Source organism: Chelonoidis abingdonii, chromosome 9 (assembly GCF_003597395.2).
Source record: "Chelonoidis abingdonii isolate Lonesome George chromosome 9, CheloAbing_2.0, whole genome shotgun sequence".
In the NCBI taxonomy this organism is placed as follows: domain Eukaryota; kingdom Metazoa; phylum Chordata; order Testudines; family Testudinidae; genus Chelonoidis; species Chelonoidis abingdonii.
This window is the reverse complement of record NC_133777.1, coordinates 56942860-56969718: the sequence shown is the minus strand read 5'-3', so window position 1 is coordinate 56969718 and position 26859 is coordinate 56942860. Positions and strand designations below refer to the sequence as shown.

Sequence of the window (26859 nt, the reverse complement as noted above, 5' to 3'; positions counted from 1 at the left end):
TTCCCTCTCCTCTATCACTAATTCTCTAGGAATTGGTAGTTTTTTGAAACAGGATCTCTTAACACAGCAAACAAATATTTCAACAAGGCATTTAAAAAATAAAAAAAGGAGTTGCAATAAAAACTATCCTTGTTCAATTAATTTCATGATTTGATAACACTATTGCTCTTCATTTTATATCTTTATATATTGGTTGATGTCAATTAAAATAAAATAATAAAAATAGTAATAGAAAAGGAGTTACAGGATGCATTTACTATTTGTAGCATGATGTTAGCCCTGTATTCACAAGATACTGTCTCCTGGAAGAATCAGAAAACTGAAGTTCGTAACTACTTGCAGGCATTATAACCCCCAAAATAAGAATGATTGTCATTTTCTTGGCTGAATTTTAATTTGAATATTTAATTTTGCCTAAGTAAATTTCCCCACCACCAGCATTGGAGAAAGATATTACTTTTCTTAATTTACAGCACTAAAAATATTATATAGAGCTTCTCAGCACTGCTAAACATCTGCCATAATTCACTGTAACAGAAGCTGATTCAGTGGTGGGTGAAGGGATTCCTTTTTACATAGTTCGCACAATAGTTTGGAATTTTTCAAGATCTTAAAATATAAGATATGGCAGCATTTTTTTACCTAATTAGAATCACAGAATATCAGGGCTGGAAAGGACCCCAGGAGGTCATCTAGTCCAACCCCTGCTCAAAGCAGAACTAATCCCAATGTCCCTCAATGGCCCCCCTCAAGGACTGAACTCACAACCATGGGTTTAGCAGGCCAATGCTCAAACCACTGAGCTATTCCTCTCCCTGTTCCAAACTACTGAATTGTGTGAATTAAAGCAAAAAAATTAATTCCAAATCCCTGTATCATAAAATATACATTGTTCCTTTATTCTGACACATCTTTTTTTCTGATATATAACCATGTACAAGAACATGCACTGCTCAAATATTTTGTAAAAAATAAATTCTTAGTAATGAGACCATAGTACAGTGCTCATCTATTTATATATTTTCTGAGAAGAGTGCAAAGACCACTAATGTTTGTGTGTATTATAAAGTGTGCAGATTAGTGAAGTTCTGCTCATATTTCATGTGTCTGAGTATATCAGAAGTTGATGGATATTCTTCTTAAATGTCATTAGTTAGATAAGAGCCTACGCTTGCCAACATCTGAAGGACATTTGCAATCTTATTATTTACATTTATATATCCTCTATGTAAAACTATGGCTGCCGAAATTTCATTGAAACCTGGCTATGTGTTGGTCTAGATAAAAGACAAATACTATATGAAAATACAAGAAGACTCCTTTGAGAAGTGGAGAGACAGATCTGAGACACCCTTTCTAATCCTTCAGAAAAGGAAAAGCAGACAGTGGAAAAATCCAAATGTTCTAAGATAAACAACGTAAACAATAGCAAAAACATTTCTATTTGAAGGTATACCATCACGCTGCCGCTTTGATCTGTGTATGGAAGACCACTCCATGCAGAAAAAGGGTTCTGGTGCCTTCATCCTAGAAGGCATCAAAAAATACTGTGAACCCTACAGAAGCTGCAGCCAAAAGAGGACCTTGCAAGTATGGCTCCATTGCAGACACTGGAGACCAGAGTGTAGGAGAGGTCCAAGGCCTCTATGCAGGTGGCCAGGCCTCCTGCAAATCCTGGGTGAGACATCGTATTAGGTGTCTTACCACCCCATAACAGCAGACCTTTTTGCGGATACAAAATTTGTATCTGCATCTGATCCACAATCCACAAAAATGATCCATCGATATAAAACAGATATCTGCAGATTTGCAGGGCTCTACAGAACAGTGCAGGAGAATGTGTATAAGGAAATCCTTACATAGTTTCTGTGAATGATAAATCCCCTCTTTTAAAAGCCAACTATTTAAATCAGGGGTGGGTAAACTATGGCCCATGGACTGGATCTGGCCCGCCAGCCATTTTAAGCCAGCCCTTGAGCTCCCACTGGGGAGTGGGGTCTGGGGCTTGCCCCACTCCAGCCAGGGTGCAGGGTCGGGGACTGCTCCACGTGGCTCCCGGAAGCCATGGCATGGCCCCCCCTCCGGCACTCCAGCCAGGGAGCAGGGCTGGGGGCTGGTCCACATGGCTCCTGAAAGAAATGTCCTGGTCCCCCTCCAGCTCCTATGTGCTCCAATTACCCCCTCTGGAGCTCCAATGGGAGCTGCAGGGGCAGTGCCTGTGGACAGGGCAGCATGCAAAACTGCCTGGCCGCACCTCCATGTAGGAGCCGGAGGTAAGTGCCGCCTAAAGCCTGCACCCCTGAGCCTCTCTCCAACTCCCTGCTCCAGCCGTGATCCCCCTCCCACCCTCTGAACCCGTTGATCCCAGCCCAGAGCACACTCTGACACCCCAAACTCCTCATCCCCAGCCCTATTCCAGAGCCCGCATCCCCAGCCAGAGCCCTCCCCTGCACTCCAGTCCCCTGCCCCAGATCTAGCCCTGAGCCCCCTTCTGCACACTGAACTCCTCATTTCTGATCCCTGGAGCCCACACCCCCAACCAGAGCCCTCACTCCCTCCTGCACCGCAACCCCAATTTTGTGAGCATTCATGGCCCGCCATACAATTTCTATTCCCAGATGTGGCCCTTGGGCCACAAAGTTTGCACACCCCGATTTAAACTATGATTCTTTAATATATACAAGTGCTATGATTTAAATATCAGCCCAGGGCAATTGTGCCACATGACCATGGAAAACCATGGTAGTATTAAAGCATCATGTTATTACCTAATAATCATGCAATTAATACTTGCCACCACAGTATAAAAGATTACAAATATCTTCTGTATTAAATGCTTCCTCTTTTGGTAAACTTTAAAAAAGTATTTTCTCCATCCAGTTGCTAGTTTTATGAGTAAATACTTGTTTCAGTGCTGCATTTTCCACATTTCTCAACCGACAGCTTGATCTACCTTATAGATCTACAGGACACATATGACTAGACTGCAAATATGTCTACATTCCATACAGCAAGAACTGCTTTGGTATGTTATAGACTAACAGACGTTTTGGAGCGTGAGCTTTCGTGGGTGAATACCCACTTCGTCAGACGCAGACCTCTGACCTGCGTCTGACGAAGTGGGTATTCACCCATGAAAGCTCACGCTCCAAAACGTCTGTTAGTCTATAAGGTGCCACAGGATTCTCTGCTGCTTTTACAGATCCAGACTAACACGGCTACCCCTCTGATGCTTTGGTATGCTGTCCTTTGTGACTCACAAAATCAAAACAAAAGCTACTTCTTTATCCCAAGATACATATTTCTAAATACACTATATTAAGTCTTATCACAGAATATCAGGGTTGGAAGGGACCTCAGGAAGTCATCTAGTCCAACCCCCTGCTCAAAGTAGGACCAATCCTCAGACATGTTTGCCCCAGATCCCTAAATGGCCCCCTCAAGGACTGAGCTCACAACTCTGGGTTTAGCAGACCAATGCTCAAACCACCATGCTATCCCTCCCCCCCAAATATTGTGCTTATCATGATAAGCACAATGATAAGTCTTGCCAATTTAAAACAACTTACAAAAACAAATGTTAGTATAAAAAAATTAATAACTGGGCAAAACACGTTTCACATAGTGATATGTTGTTGAAAAATATAACACAATGAGCTACATAAAAGGTGCACTCAAGGAATGGATGAACGGCACTACGTACAAAAAGTTTTAGTAATACCCACTGAGCTAAAACTGGATAATGAAACTCGTGCTGGTGAAATTATTTGAGAAATGATATAAGCAATGAAGAACAGAGGAGAAAAGACTTATTAGGATTTGTTAATAATTACATTTTGCACTTCTATAATGTCTTCCTTCTGAGGGCCTCAAAAGAATTTTACAAAATAAATGACACCAAGCCTTATTACATTTTCTGTCACATTTCTGTGCAACAACAAACTAATGGGTATAGCACCTACAAGTAATGAACCCATGTGACTTTTCACATCTAACTATATCTTAAATGTAGGGAAACTGATCAGCTAAACGCTTTAAATACCTAATGTGAAAGCCTGACCCTACTAAAAATCAGTTGAAATTTTGCCACTGATTTCAACAGAGCCAGCATTTCACCGACAAAGAGTCCTGTGGTGCCTTATAGACTCACAGACGTTATTGGAGCATAAGCTTTCGTGGGTGAATACCCACTTTGTCAGTTGAATGTAGTGGAAATTTCCAGGTATAAATATGTAGGCAAAAATCAGGCTAGTGATAACGAGGTTAGTTCAATCAGGGAGGATGAGGCCCTCTTCTACCAGTTGAGGTGTGAACACCAAGGGAGGAGAAACTGCTTTTGTAGTTGGCTAGCCATCCGCAGTCTTTGTTTAATCCTGAGCTGATGTCGTCAATTTAGCAAATGAACTGAAGCTCAGCATTTTCTCTTTGAAGTCTGGTCCTGAAGTTTTTTTTGCTACCTTTAAATCTGCTATTGTGTGTCCAGGGAGGTTGAAGTGTTCTCCTACAGCTTTTTGTGACTGTGAAAGCTAACCAACTACAAAAGCAGTTTCTTCTCCCTTGGTATTCACACCTCGACTGTTAGAAGGCCTCTTTCTCCCTGACTGAACTAACCTTGTTATCTCTAGACTGATTCTTGCCTGCATATTTATACCTGCCTCTGGAAATTTCACTACATTCATCTGACGAAGTGGGTATTCACCCACGAAAGCTTATGCTTCAATAAGTCTGTTAGTCTATAAGGTGCCACAGGACTCTGTCATTTTTTACAGATCCAGACTAACACGGCTACCCCTTTGATACTTGACAGCATTTCACTCTTATTCTTCATTATTGCATTCTATAGCATAAAATGACTAGACAATAGATTCTAAATATACGTATACTTTTTTTTCCTCAAGAGAAGGTTACTCACCCTGTGCAGTAGCTGAGGTTATCAAGATAGTTGTCTCCGTGGGTGTTCCACTTTAGGTGACTCTGTGCCCCAGCACTTGTAATTGAAGATTTTTAGTAGCAGTGCCTGGTTGGGTCACACATCCACTGTTCCCATCTCAAGGAGTCTCAGGCAGTTACACAGCGCTGTGGAACCATCCCTCCCTCGGTTCCTTCTCTACTGCAGAGTCCATGGTGTGAAAAAAAACCCTCTGAAGTAGAGGGGAGAAGGGAGAGTAGTGGAGCACCCACAGGGACAACCATATCGAAGAACCTCAGTTACTGCACAGGGTGATTAATCTTCTCATTCTTTGACGAGTGTCCCTGTGGGTGCTCCCCTTTCGGTCACTGTAGAGCAGTGGCTCTTGGTGGAAGGGAGAGGCTTTGGAGTTGCAGTAGTAGTGGATGATAAAACTGTATGTCCAAATAAAGCATCTGATGACATGTGCTGCTCTATGGCATAACGAATGTATGGGCCCAGGTTGCTGATTTACAGCTGTCCATAATGGGCACGTTGTTAAGGAAGGCTACTGAGGCAGAGAGTGCTCTGGTGAAGTGTGTGCAAGTCCCTGGTGGGAGTTGTAGCTGTTGATGGCAATAGCAAAAGTCAATGCAGCCGGAGAGCCATTTAGACAGCCTCTGTTTGGATACAGCATCTTCCTTAGATCATTCCATGATGGAAAGAAATAACTTTGGTGACTTTCTGAAAAAGTCTTTGTCCTCTCAATGTAAAACGCTAGCACCTTTCGGATATCCAGGGTCTGAAGCATTGCTTCTTGTTTATTCCTGTGAGGTTCTGGGAAGAATGATGGGAGATGGATGGATCATTCAAATGGAATGAGGAAACTACTTTATGTAAAAATTTGGGGTGTGGTCCTAGAGTAACTTTCTTTTTGAAAAATATCATGTATGGGGGCTGGTGCTATGAGGGCCCCATTTCTCATCGAGCAGATGTGGTAGCAATGAGAACAGCTGCCTTCATCAAGAGATAGAAAAGTAAACACATCACTAATGGTTTAAAAGGTGGTCCAGTAATGCATCGCAGCACGAGATTGAGGTCTCATGATGGAGTAGGGGCTCGTATTTCAGAGCAAAGGTTATAAAGACCCTTCAGAAAGCGTTTAATGATCAGGTGAGCGAAGATCGAGAACTCGTCCACTTTGTGTTGAACACCGGGATTGCTGCGAGGTATATTCTGATCGAGCTCATTGAGTGACCAGATTTCTTAAGTTCCAGTATGTAGTCCAGTACCAGTAGTAAAGGAGAGGTAGTTGCCACTGTTTGTCTATTCTGGAACCATATATAGAATCTCTTCCAATTGTGCAGGTAGATATGCCAGACTCTCTGCTGTTTAAAAGAATGTCCCTTACCTCCTCTGAACAGGTCATTTCACTGTCTTGGAATCATAGAGTAGCCATGCCTTCTGGTGTAGTCTTGCCAGGTTTAGGTGGTAGACCTGGCCTGCATCCTGAGACAGGAGATGTGGTAGAAGGGAAAGAGTGCATGGTGGGCGCACAGCCATCTTCAAGGAGGTAAGGAAACCACATTTGTCTGGGCCACGGAGGAGGCGGGGTTTATCAAAATGACTCTGGTGTTCTCGGTCCTGATCTTGTGTATGACTCTGGAATAGGAGAGAGGTCGGGGAAAAAGGTGTACAATAGGGGTGCATCCCATTTGACGAGAAAAGCAAAAGTGTGGGCACTTGGCATTTTGGGTTGTCACAAAGAGGTCTATAGTTGAGATTCCCCAGTGTTTGAATATGCTGTGTAGTACTCTGGTGTTCATTTCCCACTTGTGGTCCTAGGAAAATTTTCTGTTCAGTGCATCTGTAGTGGTGTTTTGGCATCCTGTAGGTAGGAGGTTGAGATGTCACCATTGTGGAGCATGCACCAGTTTCTCAGCAGCATTGTATGGGGAGACTTTGGCAAACCAGTAAAGTGCCTGAAACTACTATGGCTTATTGTTAAAGACAGCCTAGTCAGCAAGCTGTTAAAAGCAAGTCTCAACTTGACCAAGGCAGGAGGAGAGAGGGGTTTACGGTGCCACCGAAAGGGCAGCTTGACCCCGCGTCCTTCCTGATAAGAATTGTGTTGAAGTTGCTGATATATGTGTTTTAAAAGGGTAGGATATGCCCCAGGAATGTCTATTGAGGTCTCAAGGCTGCAAGTTCTGGAAAAACCCACAGCTGGTTAATCAATAATCAGAAGGAACCTCTTGCTTGAAACTGCTTACTTAAGGGAATGGGACTGTCTCCCCCGCTCGTTCATGGTCACTACCACTGGAGAGAGTTTGGGGTGAGGTGTGAAAATAGAAATTCCATCCCCTTGGAAAGAGCAAAGCATTTTTTATCCACTCTTTTGCAGGTGGGAAGAACTGTTGCTGGGGTCTGCCAGATGGTCTTGGCTTGGTACATAAGAATCTTGTTTATTGGGAAGGCAATCTTGAATCTGGAGAATATCCAGCAATTTATGTTGGGACTCCACCACTTCTTCCAGCAGTATTGCCAGAAAATCTGCAATCCTATTTAAAGTTATCCCCCATTGTGGGTGGTGGGGGCATGATAGCTTCTTCCAGAGAAGAGGATGAAAAATTGGCAGCTGGTGTGATTTCTTGATCCGAAGTCTTCTCCAATTCCTCTACTGCCTCTTCTGGAGGTTCAGAGGGTCCAGGTACAGAGGGTGATGAAGAATGCCTCAACCTCTCCTTGGGTGGACTGGAAAGCTAAGGATAGTGTTGGTGGTACATTGACAATGGGTCCCAGTATGGCCACTGTGGTGGAAATGGTATAGGTGGCAGCATTCATGGGTGTCTGTACCATCCCTGAGTTTCAGGTCCGGGGTGGTATTCATGTGCTTTGACAGACCTGGTCTGGTAGCTGTGTGGAAAGGCAATATTTCCGCTATATCATCATCGTCATCATCATCAATGGATAAAGGAGGAGCTAATCTGGGTAGGGTGGTAAGTTGGCACAGTACCAAGTGTGCTGGAGTGAGGTCAGTACCAAGGAGTGGACATTCCAGTGCCAAGGAGACCAGAAGATCTTTATGGCAGAGAAATTGCTGCAGTACCAAGAGCATCGGTACCAAGGAGGGTGTTGTCGGTGGTATCACTGCCTTCACCACAGTTGTCGGTGCCAATGGTCATGCATTATGAGCTGTGGAGGCAGAAGGTGGCACCATAAACTGTAGTGCTGCCAAGCTGCTTGGTGCCACATGTTTGAGCATCTCTAGCAGTACCAACACAAGTATGGTAGGTTTCCCTTTAGTGCCTTTTTCCAAGCCAGGGTCTTTGGCTCACTTAGTACCCTCGGTACTGGATGATCCCACTACCTCAGAAGTTGATGGCCTTGGTGTGGTCTATACCAATGGGGTATGACAGATTGGGGAATGTCTCTTTTTGGCGGATTCATGAGGAAGGGAGATCAGCACCTGCTTCGTTGCCTTTTTGGTGGAGTCCTCTGCCCTCTGAGAGGGTGTTGGGGAACTTCTGTCAGATGCTGCCGTTGCAGACAAATGCCCAGAAGGGGTCTGTGATCCTGAATCGGACGCTGGGTGCAGCAATTTCCCTGTCATGAAAAGTTTTAGGTGCAGGTCCCTTGCTTTCGTAGCGTGAGCCTTGAGATCGTGGCAGTGTGAGCACTTTTGTGGTGTGTATGTCTAGCCAAGGCAGCAGACACACTGTAAGGACTGGCAAGTGAGGTAACGTTTGAAGCCGGGCATGCCCCTTAGAATAGGTTTCTCCCAAGAGGGAGAGTAACTATACCACACTAAGGGGTACCCTAATAACTGAAAATTAAAGTCCAAAGATAAAAAAACATTTTAAGAAAGAATGAACGGGGAAGAGGTGAGGTAGTAACTTAACTATAACTAACCAGTATTCTAAAGTTAAAGCTAGACTATGATAAGCTCAGCAGTGCTGCCAATTGCTCAGTCTCAAGCCAAGAGCCACAGAGAAGGAACTGAGGGAGGTTTGGTCGCACAGCGCTATGTAACCACCTGAGATAGCGCGAAACAGGGACAACACATGTGCAACTCAACAAGGCACTGCTATTAAAAATCTCCAGTTACAAGAGCAAGGGTGCAGATTCACCTAAAGTGGAGCACCCACAGGGACATTCCTCTAAGAAGTGAGTTTTTTTCCCCAAAAGATGGGCACTATGGTTCAGACTTCCACTGAAAAAACAGCATACAAACTATCATACACCAAATTAAACATGTTCTTGAAGGCTCTAATGACTTGCTCAATTTTTTTTCTTCTCTAATTAGAGCAGGAAAAAATGTGCCTATATCCTAGATATGCCAGTCCTCGTGAACTAAACTCTGGAGATCTACAAAGAGCTATAAATATCCATCTATAATACAAATGCACAAACAATTCGGGCTATGAGTAGTAAAATATTTCCCACAACCGAATAAAGTATTGTAACTATTGTTCTCTACTTAGCTCTTGGTTTTGATTATGACCTATACGTGCATGTTTAAACTGACCTTTGGGTGGGGGGGAAGATATATTTGATATTATCACTTCTCTAACAACAGATTCTGCAAGGATGTCACCACAGTAATTTGGTGACATAACACTCCAAAAATATTTACAAATGATGGAAGAACATTACTACTACTAAAGATTGTCATTGATAATAAATAATAAGCCATTCTTGACATATAATGAAATATACTTTTCCTAATTAGTCTGCAAAAAACATAAGAGGAAGAATTGTCTTGCCATTCTTGAGGAGGAAAGATTGAGATTCCCCCTGTGAAATTCATAATGTTGACAATGTCCAGTGTTTAAAGGTATCAAGAATTCCGGCCTAATCATAAAATATTTTTAACACACTATTTGTTTAAATAAGCTACTTTACAAATTACACAAAGTTCTTTAAACAACAGTAATATATACAATCTTCTACCTAAAGGAAAATAAACCAACTTTTCAGTAAGTTTAAAATGTCCTACTTCCCAGAAGATGGCTCAATTTCCTGTTTGAGGCAAGAGATGGTAAGGGGCATTGGACCATAACACTGGGACAATTTCCTCTTATATGAAAGGCAAGCCATGAAGGGGGACCTCTCTCTCCCTCTAATGACTTAGCTACAGAGCTGGGCAGAAAACTGTTTTCCTGTGTCATGAACATTTTCAAGACCTCCAAAATGTTTCTGATCCATATCTGGGCAAAACTGAGACCTTTTCAAAGTTTTATGTGGAATGGGGGGAGAGGGAAGAGAGAGAGACACTCTAGAAAAGCCAACGTATCCTAGATATGCCTGATTCACTGCAGGAACATGAATATGAGTCTCCCACATCCCAGGAAGTGCCTTAGCCACTGAGCTATTGACTATTCTCAGGCGGGTGTCCCCTCACGAAATTCCATCTGGATATAAGAAACCATCCTAACAAAAGTTCCGTGAAACAGACCCTCTTTCCCTCAACAAGTTTCAGTTTCAACTAATCAGCATTTTCTGACAAAAAACATTTCATCTAAAAAGTCCTGACCAGCTCTACGTAGCTAGAGCCTTAGAAGAATAGGACTCTTCAGCCTACTTCTTAGTTCAATAACATTGCTAAGAGTAAAACAGCAGAGTTATAAAAGAAATTGGAGGAAATATATTTTTGAAGAAAAAAGATTTAGTGGGGAAGCATGCGAAGATGCAGGCAATAACTGTCCTTAGTTATCAATATGTATCCTCTTGTTTATTGAAATTGTGTCAGTGGGAAAAGAAAATAAATGTACAATTTTCTTGAAACTAAATAAAAAACTCAATTTTAGATCTATTTAAGTCTACCATAGACTTCAAAAATATTTTGTACAAAATGTTTCTGCCAGTTTCATTAACATAATGAACTCCACAATAATCACTTTTACTGACTTTAAAAGATATTCTAAGGTATTATCTCAACTCAATTACAAAGTGAGAATGAGCATGAGCAAGGCAGACATGAGTCAAATTATGGCATCAAATTCTTTAATGTTATTAAATGATATAATCAAATTGCTTATTTTATAATAATAAAAACTATGTATTTCTATTTTTACTGCTCATTAAATATTTTGTTTAAAATTAAGGTCTGGTAAAATACCTTGGTTATGCTTCATTGAGCTAAGAAATGCTTAAACGTGCCACTATGCAATTCTAAGAGTGATCAATTTAGATTTTTGTTGGACATAATACTGAACTAAAATTATTTTTAAGTTAATAAACTATAAAAGATTCAAAACTCAGTTAAGGAATGCTCACCAAGATTTAAAATTACAAATTAATTCAGTTTAAAATTAAAGAACATTTACTCATTTAGTTACCTGCTAAAACTATATTTTGGAATTGTGGGCTTTCCTTGCTACACTTGGCCATGTCAAAACCACCTAAATCAGGAAAAGGAATTAAGAGAATGCAGATCCCAGCATTATGCTGGGTGTTTCTGATATGATCAAATGATGCAGAAGAAAGAAACGTGACCTTTAAAGATTAATTGAGATGCTTTTTATAATTATCAAAGTTGATCAGTCTGTTGGAAAAAACATAGTGCAATACAGGGATCAACTCCATAAACATTTCCTCCTGAGTAACTTTAGTTATCTGAGCAGCCTCAACAATTTCAGTGGGATTATTCCTGGATAAAAACAACTTTATTATCAGGTCAATAGTCTGCAACACAGTCTGACCACCTCGCTGGTAATTCCATAATCCAAAGATAAATAGTGTATTTTCAGTAAAGTCATTATTTATTACAAAATTTGTTTCCTTCTAAAAGTTGGTTATGTAAGAATGTCTGTAAATAGAACAAAACTGTTCACAATCTTACATCAATGATATTACTGATGACCAGACAAAATGGTGCTAGGCACAATATGAAAACCTAAATAGACATATTTGTGGACTGAAAATAGTAACTGCATTAAAATAATTCCTCCTTCACTTACTGAACAAATCTGGTTCTGTGATCTCCTGCAACAGTTAACAACATAAGCACCTAAGAATCAATCAATGCTCTAGATTTATGACCTTGGTGAAAGAAAAAAATCCAGCCGTAACCATGACTCACTGTGTCATACACAGACAAGCACTGGCTAAAACACTTCCAGATGACCTACATGACTCGTTGAATTTAGACAACAAAGTTGTCAATTTTGTGAAGAACAGCACTTTAAATATGAGACTTTTTGCAGCTCTTTAGGAGTGGATCATAAAATTATTTTGTTTCACATGGAGGTGTGATGGCTTTCCAAAGGGAACACGCTTTTGAGATTATTCGAACTGAAAGACGAAGTGGAAATTTTCCTTAAGCAACACCAAAAAGACGAGTTATATCGTGCGTTTACGGACCAAACATTTCAACTTTCACTGGCATACCTTGTGGACATTTTTGAATCTTTGAACAATCTCAATTTGAAGCTGCAAGGAAACAACGCTGCAAACATTATAGCACACCACAATGCCATCAAAGCGTTTATGGAAAAAATCAAGCTTTGGAAACATCGAACACGAGCTCAGATTCCTAACTGTTCGTCTTTTCCAACATTTTCATCACTAGCTGAAAATGAAAATTTCCAAGAACTTTGTAAAGAGGATGCGAAGAACAAAACTGTTTCATCTGGACTGCCTTGCTGATGAATTCACCTGCTATTTTCCAGTCAACTTTTCTGGCAATCCCATTCAGAAATTAGCATGTAATCCATTCAACATTGATGTCGATTCATTGCCAGAAGTATTGCAAGAACAAGTACTTGAAATGAAATATGATTCAAGTGCGAAAAATCATTTCGAAAACGTAAGCCTCAAGGAATTTTGGATAAAATGTTTCCCAACTTACCCGAAAGTAAAACACTACATAATATTCTTCCGTTTTCGTTGAGTACCTCTGTGAAAAAAGCTTTTCAAGTTTAGTCAGAATAAAAACTAAACAAAGGAATCAAATGGATGTCGAAAACAATTTGCGTTCCACACTTTCATCCTTAAAACCTAGGATTTCCCAATTTGTGAAGAAAATGCAGCACCATCCTTCACATAAATTCGTTTTGTTTATGCTATTTCTTACTTTAAATTACATTTTTATTAATTTTTTGTGCCAAGAAAAACTATGTGCTTATTTTTATTTTAAATAAAATATTGTATACCAAGTTTGTGTGTTTATTTTTAATTTTAAATTATGAATTGAACTTGTTAAAAGGGGGGTTGGATGATGGTACAAGAGGGGGTGTGAGGGTTTCTTGAAAATTAAAGAGGGGGCATGATGCCGAAAAGTTTGGGAACCAATGATTTACAAGATCTAGAATAAAAGACAGTTCTGGCCTTATAAAGTTTACAATCATTGGCAAATTAACGTACATGTCCAAGACATGGAATAAAAATAGCCTTCTTGGTTTTCATATTAATAAGTACCAGTAATAATCACCTGTAGTGGGCCAGCGTGGCTCCCCTCCTCCCCGGAAAGGGTCGAGCCCCGCCGGAGGCCAGAGTGGGCCGAGCTATGGAGCTCTGAGCTCGCCCCTCAAAAGGTCAGGCAGCGACCCAGAACTATAAAAGCCAGCCCTCAGAGCTCAGTCAGGCCCTAGCAGCCGGAGAGATCAGACGAACCTCAGGGAGCTCGAGACCGGGAGACTCCGGCGACCCAGGGGAGCTGCCCAGACTGGCAGGAGCTTCCCCGTGCTCGCTATCGGGAGGAGCCGCTGGAGCTTCCCCACTCCTACTACCCGGAGGAGCCGACGGGGCTTCCCCACCCCTGCTGCTAACCGGAGGAGCCGACGGCGCTACCCTGGCCCGACTATCCCGAGGAACTCCCAGGCCTACCACTCAGCCCCGGTCGCGATGAGCCTATGTTTGTGGACCCTTCAGAGGCCGACGTTAGGACCCAGGTAGGTCCCGAATGGGAGTACGGAAGCAGCCCAGGAGCAGCCAACCCCAGTCAGGCTGCGGAGTTGCTGGAGCCTATGTCAGTGTGTTGCGGTCAGGATCCCCACTGACTGACCAGCGGAGTGATAGCCGCTGTTAGGGCCCCGGGCTGGGACGCAGTGGAGTGGGAGGGTGGCAGACTCCCACTCTCCCTGGCCTGAGGAGGCTGATAACTGCTGCTGTTGCTCAGCCCTGACCAAAGGCCTGAGCTTACTGACTCAGCGTTTGTTACCCGCCCTGACCTAGGGCTGGACCTTAATCTATTACTGGTACTACTCAGTCCTGACCCGGGCCTGAGCCTACTGACTCTGTGTTTGCTGTCCGCCTTGGCGTAGGGCCCGGCGCCTCGCGGCTGGTACTGCAGCCCTGCCGGAGGGCCTGAGCCCCTTGCCCGCCGGATGGACAAGCATTGCAAGGACCGCCAGGCTAGTTTCCTGGACCAACTGGAGTGGAGTGGGCCGGCATGGCTTACCTCCCCCCCCGGAGAGGGTCGAGTCCCAACTGCACACGTTTACACCACCCCTCTCTGAGCTCTAGTGGCACAAGTTAAATAGGTCTGCTCTAAAAGAAAAAAAAATTCTCAAAGTTCTGCCTGGCAATCTAAATGAGAAGTCTGGATAATTCAGCAATAGTCCAAAAAATGGTTTTTATTGTGTTTGTACAGCACCTAGCACAATGATGGTCCTTGTCCCTGACTGGGGCTTCTAGGTGTTACAATAATACAAATAAATAATAATTAATAATAGTTTACAAGGAACCATCAAGCTGTGTAACGATAATTGGGCCTACAGTATTTTCCCTAATTGTGAGCTCAACTGTAAAAAGCTTGCACTCGCCCGCCCCCAGAACTTCAATAGGTGTAAAAAATGCATGAAAGATCATAAGATGTCACAAAAACTTATAATAGCAAGTGTTGATGGGAAATGGTACAAAAATAACTCAATTAGTCCAAACAAAAAGGCTTAGTGATATAACTCAAGGCCTGTTAAGATCATGCTCAGTAATCAGAAATAGTGTGGAACCAGAAACCAGTGAACCAAAATTGGTATATTGGAAACTAGGTCTAATTGGTGGACAAAATAATGAGAGGATGGGCTATTTCACCCACCATTCCCTTGGTGGGTTCTTAAAGAGACTTTTGGGAGAAAAATTGTCTAATGGAGTGAGCTTCACCATCATGGCTGCCAAACCCACCATCTCTTGAAACCCAGGGCCTTCGTCATCCTGATCCTGAGAGTCCAGTCCTGACCAGACCATGCCAGAGAGAGGGACCCAGATGATATTGGCACCTCTACAGGCTCCAACTGAATCCCAAACACCGCCTGGGATGAAACAGGATTGGACTTTAACAACAACAGCAACAACTCCAGCTCATCTCAACTAACTTCTTTTCTTTTCCCCAAAAGGACAGTTATTACTCTCTTTAATGTGGTCTAAAGAGACTGTCAAACAAGGAGGTGGAGGATTTCCTTCTAAAAACTCTCCAGCTAAAGAGAAGGGGAACAAGGAATATTGTTAAAATGAAAGGCTTATTTACAAGTACTTCACATTAAGTGTTTTAAGTGTTTTTCCTTCTTTTCTAGATCTTTAATAAAAGGTTAAAAGGATTCTTAATGGTGTACTTGCCATGTTACCAACCCCCCAAACCTTGTTTAACAGTGTTTAATGTTGGACTGTCACTGGGTTACGTCAACACCTTTAGCCCTTATATTCCATCTAAATTAATATAACAGGAGTGAATGCTATCAGTTTGCCTGACTATTAAATCTGTCCAGGCGGAGGATGGAAATAAGACATTACTTTCTTTGTTCCAGTCCCCAAACCAGTTCTTGGTTTGGTTTTAACTTATGAGATCTTAATGACATGAATACTTGGGGACTCCTGTACAAAAGATTTCTTTAGGAACAGTAGCATTCTGGGGCCTCCTCTGAAAATGAAGAGGAGAGACTCTCTTATTAATATTAAGACCGTAACAGCTTGACATATATGTCCTCATCTGTAATGAGGCACGTTACAAAGACATTCCGATTCATACATGTCAGTGTTCATCAACACATGATGCAACAGCTCTTGCTGCCATGTGACAAGCACCAGACTGATGCTCCAATGTAAACTTTTGCTATGTCAAAACAATTCATTCTAAATTAGTCTTTTTAAAATGTTCTATACCTCCTTGGGAGATATTCTCATTTAACATAAAGGCTGTATTATTACATCTTATGAAGTGATTTTTTTTTTAAATCAATGTCTGATTAACTGAATCTAAGGAAACTAATCTGTGGCTACAGACTTTTGCAACATAACTTGCTAGCAGAAGCAGTAAGTTATCATCAGGTACCTATGGGTAAATGCTTTAGATCATTGCATAAGTATTGTTGTTTGTTTGAAATAATTTTCTTTTTCAGACACACACATACAGAATTGCTTCTTGAAAAAATATTTTCAAAATTTACTACAAGGCATATGGTAAATCTAAATAGATAAATAAGTCTTGAGAATATATACAAAGAGTAGCGGGAACTTTCACGCTTGCTGATCTTACTATAGCAAAACTCAATGTTAAAATTGCGTATGAAGTTCCCACTAAACTTGGCAATTTTCAGTTTAAATATCTTGGTCAAGTCAAACTGCATCAGGCAAAATATTAGTACACAATCAGTCATGAAAACATTTTTTAAATTATTTCCTTGAGACGAAACATGTCACACATCAGTTACATAACACAAAATATACATTCACTGCTGTTTCACCTCCTCAGTGAAATGCGGTTGTTCAAGAGCATGCCAACATTTCAAAACCTCAACAAGCCAAATGCCACCATCATCAAGATGTTACAATGGTGACTGGCAAGTAAAGTGTTAGGTTGGTCCAAACACACAGTGGAAAAGTGCAATTTTCATCTGATTTCAGTTTTTTTTTTTAAACTAATTCAACTCTAAACCAAAAACCAAACTAAATATTACACACTTGCAAGACAATGTTTAAGGTATGTATATCCCACTTAGGGACAAATTGTGCAGACATAGCTTCACTGTAATCCCGCTGAATAAATTACAAAATCAAGCAAGATATTTGTTTGAAAATCAGCTACAGATTATGTAAACAACTGGATTTTCCAAGCTTCTTTTTAGTCCTTTTCTTTCCTTGTATACTGCAAAAATAATAATAATATAATTTTGTATAAAACATTGTGGGAGAGGAGGCTGAGAGCTGGATGAGTTTCTAGGTCAGTTACATAAAATCAAAGTAATTATCACTCACTGCAGCAATACTTCCTGGTGACAGGGGAACTGGCCACTGCAGTTCTCCAACTGCTAAAACCAGGCTAGGACATTTGTTGGCAGAACAGAAACAAAAAGCATGTTTGAAATTTGGGAACCAACCATTATTCAACAGAAATAAAATGTTAATCTGTGTCTGCTACTATCCAAATTTAAAACATGAAGCAGAGGCACAAGAAAATTAATTCATGTGCAATATCTATAGTTTAGTAGAAGCTAATATTTTATTTTCAAACTTTTTTTTTTAATACCCAGTAATTTTAGGGATAAATGCTGCATCATTGCATTAAGAACATAAGGCTCATAAACAAGTAAGTTGGAGGTCTTTGCAAGAATAAAATGCAGGTCTGCATAAAATACTCTAACTTACTAGTTTAATAAAAACTTATGATAATTATAACATAAATCATTCCTATGTTTCATCTCTACAAAGAGAATAAGTACAGCAAAAACATCCGGTCTTTCCAGCAATAAAGGAATGCAGTGCCTTTTCTAGGTCTCTGATAAAATCATTTGATGCTGTTAGATATAGAGCTATGGAGAAATCTATGATGATATACTGAGCAACCATAAGTTGCTCTCTAAGGAAAAGAGTGCATGCAGTACTTTCAAAAATCAACGTTTTTTTTAAATTTTGGGATGTCTATAAATACAGAATCCAGTAACATTTGAAAACACAATGAGAAGACAGATGTAGATGACAAACATTTCTATGCATTTATAATGAAACATGTTCATCAGTTCTTAAAACAACAAAAGTATTACTGAGAAAGCTGAGTTACTATGTTTGATGGCCCGGTTTGAAAGAGTGACACAATAATTAATAGAGATTGCAGCCTCAGGTAACAAAAGACGTTCAGAAAGCAATACAAATTAAGAATAATCTAGTCACATCGATTAAACAGATTTTCATTCAATATTTTATGTTGAAATAAATGTATATAGTAATGAATATAAACAAATGTAATTTATATACTGTTAAACAGATACTTAAATTAACACTAAAATTATACAGAATTTACAATCCTATTTTCTATTTTCATAACTATAAACTGTATGGTCATCTTTAAGCTGAACAGTAGAATTTTCATAAATATACTGTACATTTAAAGGATGAGGGTTTAGAGAACTTCGGTTTCACACATTTTGTATAATCCAGACATTGTATATTTTTTATACAATCTGCAATATTAGAAAAATTTAACCACCTGCAAAGTATTCCAATTTTGACTTAATATAGCTGCAATATTATACTTAAGTTACCGATAAGAAGCAAACTGGTAGCTTCCTTACCTAGATATATTGTTAAAGCTGAGAAACAGATGCTGGAGACAGGGCAAAGTATCCACATCTTTCTAGAAAGAAAGAGAAGCATAAATTCCACAGCTGAAAGAAAACATATTTTGAACCTCTCTACTTGTCCTGATGATGAAATATACACATTTCTATCTTCTGTAACCTTGCTGCAACATTGATTTCTGTTGAACATGCAGCTCCATTTCTCTCTGTTGCAGACTCAAAGGGAGTGCTTCAGTGCAGATATGTACTCTGCAGAACAATCTGCACCACTTGCAAGGTAAATAGCGTTAAATAGAATGAGACTGCTACTAACCTTTTTTAACAGGCTTTCAGGAAAGGAGCCAAGGTGCTTGCCTCAGCGTTTAAGCTTCAGAGCAAGCACACTGTAATCAAACTGCATAAATAAAAATTTGATTTTGTGACCATTCTGCACTAAAGCTTCAAAGTGCAAACTCATAAATCAGCTTCCAAATCACAGTGGCTGTACTGTTAGTGAAAGACTTAAGTAAGGATTCTCTCCTATCAACCAACTCACTCTTTTAAAATTATATAAAAATCTACACCATATGCACTAAAAACATATAGACAGACTCTGGAGTCCAATTTTCCAAAACCTATGTATTTTAAGAGTGTAAAATTGTTACTTGTGGTTTTACATGCTACTATAAACTTTTCGGAATACTTGAAATACTATCTAATTCAACATATTAATAAAGCAAATAAGAGCAAGCTGTATTCGCAAAATACAAATCCACATTTACTAGGGAATGAGATTTGTCATTACTTATCCAACACACATTTATGCCATTAGGTGCATCTCCTTCCCCTGTAAAAACCCATTCTCCAACTTGCAGCTTGTGGATATGAACACACCCAGTCCAAGTGCTTGGAGACTGGTGCAGGGGCAGGCCATTTTCCAGTATTTTTCCAGTAGCTAGGCCCATATTCCTACCCTCCACCAGATTTAGTCTCCATGACTTCTAGTTGCGATTATAGTTGACATGGGGAAAGAGCAGGGCAAAAATACACCTAAAGGCTAGATATTAAGAGCATTGCATGCATGGTGATTCTTACTCAAATCCTCAGTGTCTAACTGACCACAATACTGTGGGATGTGAAGGTATTTTCTTTGGGTAGCAGTTTGCCACAGCCACAATTGTTTGCTTCTCCCTGTACCGTTGCCAACCCTACAGGACTGTCCTGGAGTCTCCAGAAATTAAAGATTAATCTTTAATTAAATATTATGTCATGTGATGAAACCTCCGGGAATACGTCCAACCAAAATTGGCAACCCTATCATGGGGTAGCTTGAAAGCATCACAAACATGGGTGTAAGTTTACCCTAAGTACTGTAAGGAAGTTACAAAGTAACTGAAGTTCTGTTTCATCAATTTAGCTCATTCAGGCAGTGGCTCTATGGGATTTATCTATTAGAGTCATGGAGCAGGAGCCCTTGTGGAAAGATACACATCTTGATTTTGTTGAGGGGTCCACTGGGAGTGAGACAGGGAAGGGGAGGAGGCCAAAAGGCCCATCTGCAGGGACAAGAGCCCAGCAGGGGCGGGGTGGGAGGGAGTCTGGCTAGAGCAGGACAAGAGGTACAGCTAGGGATACAGCTCAGACTAAAATTTTGGAACCAATCAGATGTCAGATGCAGTTTTCAAACAGAAAGACAGACAAAGGCCCTCAAGTTGAGCGCACAGCCATACTTTGGCCAATGAGAGTCTCAGCTATCAAGAACAGTATGTTTCTAAGCTCTCACAGAGTCAGAGTAAAGCCTGAGAAGACTACTACTAAAGGCTCATAAATGAGATGGCAAAGAAAAGAAATTTAAAAATAACTGTCTTCAAATATATTATTTTAAAAATATCTCGTGTTTGGGTGTCCAACTCGATTTCTGAAATACTGGGGTTAGCAATACCGCTGTTTATCTAAGGTTTGAAGTTACAACAAAAGTTATGAAATATTTTTATTCCATAATTACTCTGTCAAATTATATTAGGTACTGCCACCCATGGCACTATCTGAATACAACCTATGCATAAGAAAGCTAATCCATTTTTGCACCAAAATTAAGTGATAATTGTGCAATTTTAGTCCTATATCATGATTCAACTGTAAGGAACAAAAACAAGAATGATTCTGTGCTATCACCGGTAAAGAAAAACCAAAACTGCCCTTAAAAATAAAGCTGCACAAGAAATCCAAAAGGGACTAACTAACAATATTTAAGAAATATTCCTTTCAAAAAATAATAGCATGGATTGCAGATGTTTGGATAGTTGTCACACGGAGTTGTGGGATACTTCCAGCTGACTACTGGGACCCAAGTCAAGCGTGGCTGCATCTATACCGCAAAGTAACAGGGCTCACATCCTGGGTCCCAGCTTACCTCAAGCTTGGACCTTCCAGTGCTGTAGAGTCCTGGGACCCTGGGTCCAAGCCCTATAGTAGTACAATTGCAGTGTAGATACAAGAGGGTTAGGCATGAGCCTGGGCTCAGGCATGAGCTTATGTTGCAGCGTAGACATATCTTCAGAGTCCCCAAGAACACACACAAATTGGTCAGTTCAGTAGCCCTCTAGCCAAGTCATAAACAAACTTATCCCCTTCTGGGGTAGCAAAACTCCCATTAACCAAGTCCCAACAAACAAAAAAGTTGTTCTGTCCTTCAGTGGTTCCTCTTCAACCAGCCCTCTGGGTCCTGTACCCGTCCCCTCATTGGGTTATCTTTGAGAGTCTTTCTGGCTCTGGAATAGAGCACTCCACTCCTAGGCTGGTTCCCCTGGAGTACATTCTCAGCTCTTGCTGGGCTCCATTCCTTCCATCCTTCCCTGCTCCAGTATGGAGCACTGGGCCTCTGCCTGGTTCCCCTGGTATAGCAAACTTCCTGCAGACCATGGCTCAGGGCCTTCCACAAGAGCATACCCACTCGCTGGGTTCCACACCAAAACAGATCTCTCAGCCCTCTTATGTGGCTACTGGAAAGAAATAATTTACTAAGGTTTACCACAACTCAGTTTACATAAAAGCATTCCTTTATTAAACCAAAGGCCACTTGGTGTTGATTACACCCAAAATACAAATGTATGCATACAGAAACTTATACGCAACATCCTAGTACAGCAGTTCTCAAACTGTGGGTTGGAACCCCAAAGTGGGTTATGACCCCATTTTAATGGAGTAGCCAGGGCCAGCATTAGATTTGCTGGGACTCAGAACTGAAGCTGAAGCCTGAGCTCCACCCCCACCCACGGCAGTGGGGCTTGGGCTGTGGCCCCTTCTCTTCCAACCTGGAGTGGCAGGGTTTGGACTCTGGCCCCTTCTCCCTCCTCCCAGGGTGGCAGGGCTCAGGCTCCAGCCCTCCTCCTGGGATCATGTGTAACTTTGTTGGCAGCAGTGGGTCATGGTGCAATGAATTTTGAGAACTCCTGTCCTAATATCAATCCAGTTATAAGTATTGGCCAAAACATATCGCTCTGGAGTCACAGCATGATGGGAAACAAAGAAACTCCCCAAAACCTTGTCTTTTATACACTATAATAAACAAGTGACATCACTGCTGGTCATCAGACCTTAGCCAAAGCCAGAGGAAGTAGTTTTAAGGCTGTGTCCTGTCCTTTTACACAGTCAAGACAAGACTTGTGGCTGGACTCCCTTCTCAAGGTTTTCTTCTTATTTTATTTTGCCATATTTCTTCCCAATAACTGAACTAAGCATTTCTTTTTAAACAACCCATATATAACCAATTATTTACTGCACCTGGTACCCAATTAAGCAAGTTTTCTTTATTTCTATTACTTCATCCCAAACTTTAAATAAGATAATGCTGGTATTTCAAGGGTCACAAGAAGTTTAATACAAACAAGCTCTTCTTTCCCGCGATCTCACTCTTTTTTGGTCACATGCTTTTAGGCCTATCACTTATGCTAACATTCAAAGTCAATTTAAAAAAAATACAGTTCAGCCAGGCCCAGTTTAGGCCTATATTCCTGCAAAGGCCCAGGTGTCCATTAAGCTATCATCTGACCCCTATAATCTCACCCCTCAAGTTGGGAAGCAGCTAATTAATTATGGCACAGGTAGACTGACCCTATCTCCCATTAAAAGTGCCAGTCACCCTGTGACAAAAGGTTATAGTAAAAATATAAAAACAATATACTGCATTCATTAAATAATGAACACCTTCTAGAACACAATTTTCTAAAACAGGCCAAAGAAAAAGCATTTTTACTAAAATTAAAATGATCCAAGACTTGCCTGAACTGAGCAAGAAGATAATTTTTCTTTAACCAAGCCAAAGTAGATTGAGAACAAGAACAGATATCACAGATACTATAGCTCAAACATGCTAATTCTTAAAAATTTAGAGTATTAACTGTCTGGGTATAATTTACAGAAACAAAAATATCTACCATACATTAGTCAATCATTTCCATGTTCTCATTGTTTCAAGGAACAAAAACAATAGTGGATAATTTGGCCTACTACATGAACAGTCGGACACCTGGGAGAATCAAGAAAATATTCCTGAGGTAAAGAGAGCAAGACTAAGCATGGAGCTGAGCAGTAATATGACAGAGGAAATTTTGATTACACAATCAACATTTTTGTTACCGTCGATTTAGGGGTTTGTTTATTTTTAATATCCTTCACTGAATGATAGAAAACAAATACATAATCAAAAACTCACAAAAAAATGCTGAGTAAAATCTTGGCACCGCTGAAGTCAATCACTAAATTCCCAGATTCATAGCAGTACCTGAGGTAAAACACGGTTACTCACCTTTGTAACTGTTGTTCTTCGAGATGTGTTGCTCATATCCATTCCAGTAGGTGTACGCGCCGCGCATGCACGTTCGTCGGAAGACTTTTACCCTAGCAACTCCAGTAATATATACCCCTGCCGGCCCGCCCACTCCTCAGTTCCTTCTTGCCGGCTACTCTGACAGTGGGGAAGGCGGGCGGGTGAAATTGTATCCTCTGAGTAGGGGATAGAGTGGACTTCTCGGCGTTGAGCATTAGGCCTAGACTCGTGAAAAGGCGGCTGACCATGCGGACGTGCGCGAGGACTCGTCCTCTGAGGGTCCCCAGATAAGCCAGTCGTCGAGGTAGGGGAACACATGCACACAACTGTGACGAAGAAAGGCGACGACTACGGCTATGCATTTGGTAAACACTCTCGGGTCCGTCGAGAGGTCGAACGGGAGGACCGTGAATTGATAGTGCTGGCCACCAACAACGAAGCGAAGGAACCTCCGATGGGGCGGGAAGATGGCTATATGGAAATATGCGTCCTGCAGTGTCGAGGGCGGCGTACCAGTCTCCGGGATCCAGGGATGGATAATGGTCCCCAAGGAAACCATGCGGAATTCAACTTGACCAGGTATTTGTTGAGCTCTCGTAGGTCGTGGATGGGTCTGAGACCTCCCTTGGCCTTGGGATCAGAAAGTAACGGCAGTAAAACCCCCTGCCCTCCTCGTTCTCTGGAACCTCCTCTATGGCCCTTTGTCGAGGAGCATGCACACCTCCTGGAGGAGGATGCTCGTGAAGGGGTCCCTGAAGAGGGACGAGGGAGGGGGCGGGAGGGTGGGTACGAAGCAAACTGTAGGTGGTATCCAAGCCACAGCGTGTGGAGGACCCAGCGGTCCGAGTAAGCTGGCACCACGCCAGGAGGAAGAACGAAAGACGGCTGGAGAAGGGAGGAGATGGATCCGTGGAGGAACTGGTACAGCGCCCTCGGGTGCACCTTCAAAACGAGGGCTTCGGCCCGGAGGAAGGCTTGGAGGGACCTTGGCTTTGGCCCCCTGGTTACCCGACTGTCTGCGCCTGCTGTTCCTATTTCGCCGCCTGGCAAAGTGCTGCCTTTGCCTGGGTTGGGGTAAGGCCTGTGCTGCTGCTGAGGCCTGAATGGTCTACGCTGGGTTACCGGCGTATGCATCCCTAGGAGCACTAATGACCCTATTATCTTTGAGGCTTTGCAGCTGAGGTCAGTCTTGTCTGAAAACAGGCCCTGGCCCAAACGGAAGGTCCTGGATGGTATATTGGAGTTCCAGAGGAAGGCCAGAGACCTGAAGCCATGAGATGCGACGCATAGTGACTCCGAGGCCAGAGTTCTGGCGGCCGAGTCTGCAGCGTCCAAAGCCACCTGTAGGGAAGTGGTGCGTCGCTTTTTTCCCCTCGTCAAGAGAAGCGGCGAACTCCTGACGAGCGTCTTGTGGGAGGAGCTCCTTAAACTTATCAGCCGCCCAGGTGTTTTACGAGTAGCGGCTGAGCAGAGCTTGCTGGTTGGCGACCCGCAGCTGCAGGGCTCCTGCGGAATAGACCTTGTGGCCAAGAGTCCATACGCCTCGCCTCCTTAGACTTGGGGCCGGAGCTTGTTGTCCGTGGCGTTCCCCTCCATTCACAGATTGAATGACGAGGGAACACGGGGGCGGGTGGACATACAAGTACTCATAGCCCTTCGAAGGGACCATGTATTTACCGTCCCACACCGAGCGGCGGGGGGAACGGAAGCCGTGACTGCCAGATGGTGTGGCATTGGCTTGGATAGTCCTTATGAAGGGCAGGGCGACACGAGTGGGCGCGTACGCCGAGAGTATGCTCACGACCGGTCCTCGATCTCAGAGACCTCCTCAGCCTGGATGTTCATATTTTTGCGCTATGCGCCTGAGGAGTCCTGGTGTGCCCTGAGGTCCAGTGGGGGGGGACTGGTGGATGTCGTTCCCGCCCGCCTCATCTGGGGAGGACGACGAGGAGAGACCTGGCAGGAGTGGGTCTGGTGGCGGTCTGACTGGAGCACCGCTTCTGACTCTTGCGGGAGCTCAGCATCCGGAGGATGGGACGACGCTCTTCCGTAGGGGATGGAGGGCGTGAAGTAGCCGCCTCCGAGCCCTGTGCTCTGAGACAGACGATCGTGGGGGAATTTGCTGAGGGCCCTGGGCTTGATGATACGCCCATGGGGTCCAGAAGCCCCATTGCTGTGGACCATGCTCCTGCTGACCCTCGGAAAAGAGGGCGGCGGGTCTTTCACTTCTAGGTACACACTGTCCGCCCGCGAAGAGACAGAGCCTGGCGAGAGGGCATGGGGAGCCGAGCGGAGTGGTACAGGTCCCGCGCTGCAGACAGCGAAGACCCTCTCGGTGCCAGAGATCGGTGCCGTAGCCATCCGGTGCCCGATCGACGAGCCGGGACCTGCCACCAGCTTGGTGCCGGAGGTCGACCGAGATCTGGACCGTCGATGGTGGGAACGACTCCTCGAGTCCCGGTGCGGTAACAGTGGCTGGAGCCAGAACGGTGCCGGGAGTATCGAGACCGGCGCGAAGACGACCTGCGCCACGAGTACGACCGGTGCTGTCGTGGACAGCGGTGCTGGGACTGCGAGCGGCGCCGTGAGCGAGACCTCCCTCGGGATCGAGATCGGTGCCGAGATCTTGACTGGTGCCGAGCCGGAGAGTCCAGGGATGGTGCTCGCATCGGTGTAGGCTTGCCCTTTGATTGTAGAACCGTACCGGCGGTGCCGGGGGTTGGGGCAGCACAGGCTCCGTTAAAGCAATGAGGCCTGGCCGATGAGAAGGTCTCGGGCGTGGACGGGACATCAGCTCTACCCCAGATCTTGGCAGGGAGCTGGGAGGGATCGGACTCGACGGACCCGGAGTCGATGAAGTCCTGGCACGGCCAACACGGCCGGCGTCAGCGCCGGGTGCTCCTTTCGAGGCTGTTTAGCCGGGTAAGAGGACGTCGAGGGCCTCTCCGTGAAGCCAGTGCCGGAGAAAGGTGGTGCCGTGGCGTTTTCGCGGTGCCGGAGAGATCCGGTGCCGGAGCCGAAGCGGCACGCGGTGCAGAGAACGCAGGGTTAACGCCGCTTCCATCAGGAGCGCTCTTGAGGCGCTGGTCTCGCTCCTTCTTGGTCCTCGGTTTGAAGGCCTTGCAAATGCGGCACTTCTCGGATATGTGCGATCCCCCAGCACTTCAAGCAGGCGTCGTGGGAATCGCTGGTGGCATCGGCTTTTTACAGGCTGAGCACAGTTTGAACCCCGGCGAACCAGGCATGAGCCCGGCGCCGGGCGCAGGAGAGGGCTAGCGCCAAACCTGCTAACTATATACACTAGACATAAACTACAACTATACTATACTACATAAACTATAATTAAAACTAAAACTGAACTAGAACTAGAACAATGAACGAAGAGAAGCCAGGGACGTGGGAGGACAGCTATGCCGCTCTCACAGTTCCAACGACCGACACGGCGGTAAGAAGGAACTGAGGAGCGGGCGCGGCCGGCAGGGGTATATATTACCCACCATGGCGGCGCCACTCTAGGGGCGACTGCCGGTCCGCTGGAGTTGCTAGGGTAAAAGTCTTCGACGAACGTGCACGCGCGACGCATACACCTACTGGAATGGATATGAGCAATCACTCGAAGAAGAACTCAGATTTATTAAAAAAAAAACAAAAAT

General features: G+C 43.2%; 1 protein-coding gene across 1 annotated transcript in view; it reads right to left on the bottom strand.

The window, feature by feature from the left end:
- LRRC49 (leucine rich repeat containing 49) overlaps positions 1-26859 on the bottom strand; it is a 149634-nt gene that overhangs the window by 79843 nt on the left and 42932 nt on the right. Inside the window, 1 exon segment of the mRNA XM_032779850.1 lies at positions 18394-18455. Within this exon segment, the coding sequence (XP_032635741.1) occupies positions 18394-18455 (62 nt within the window).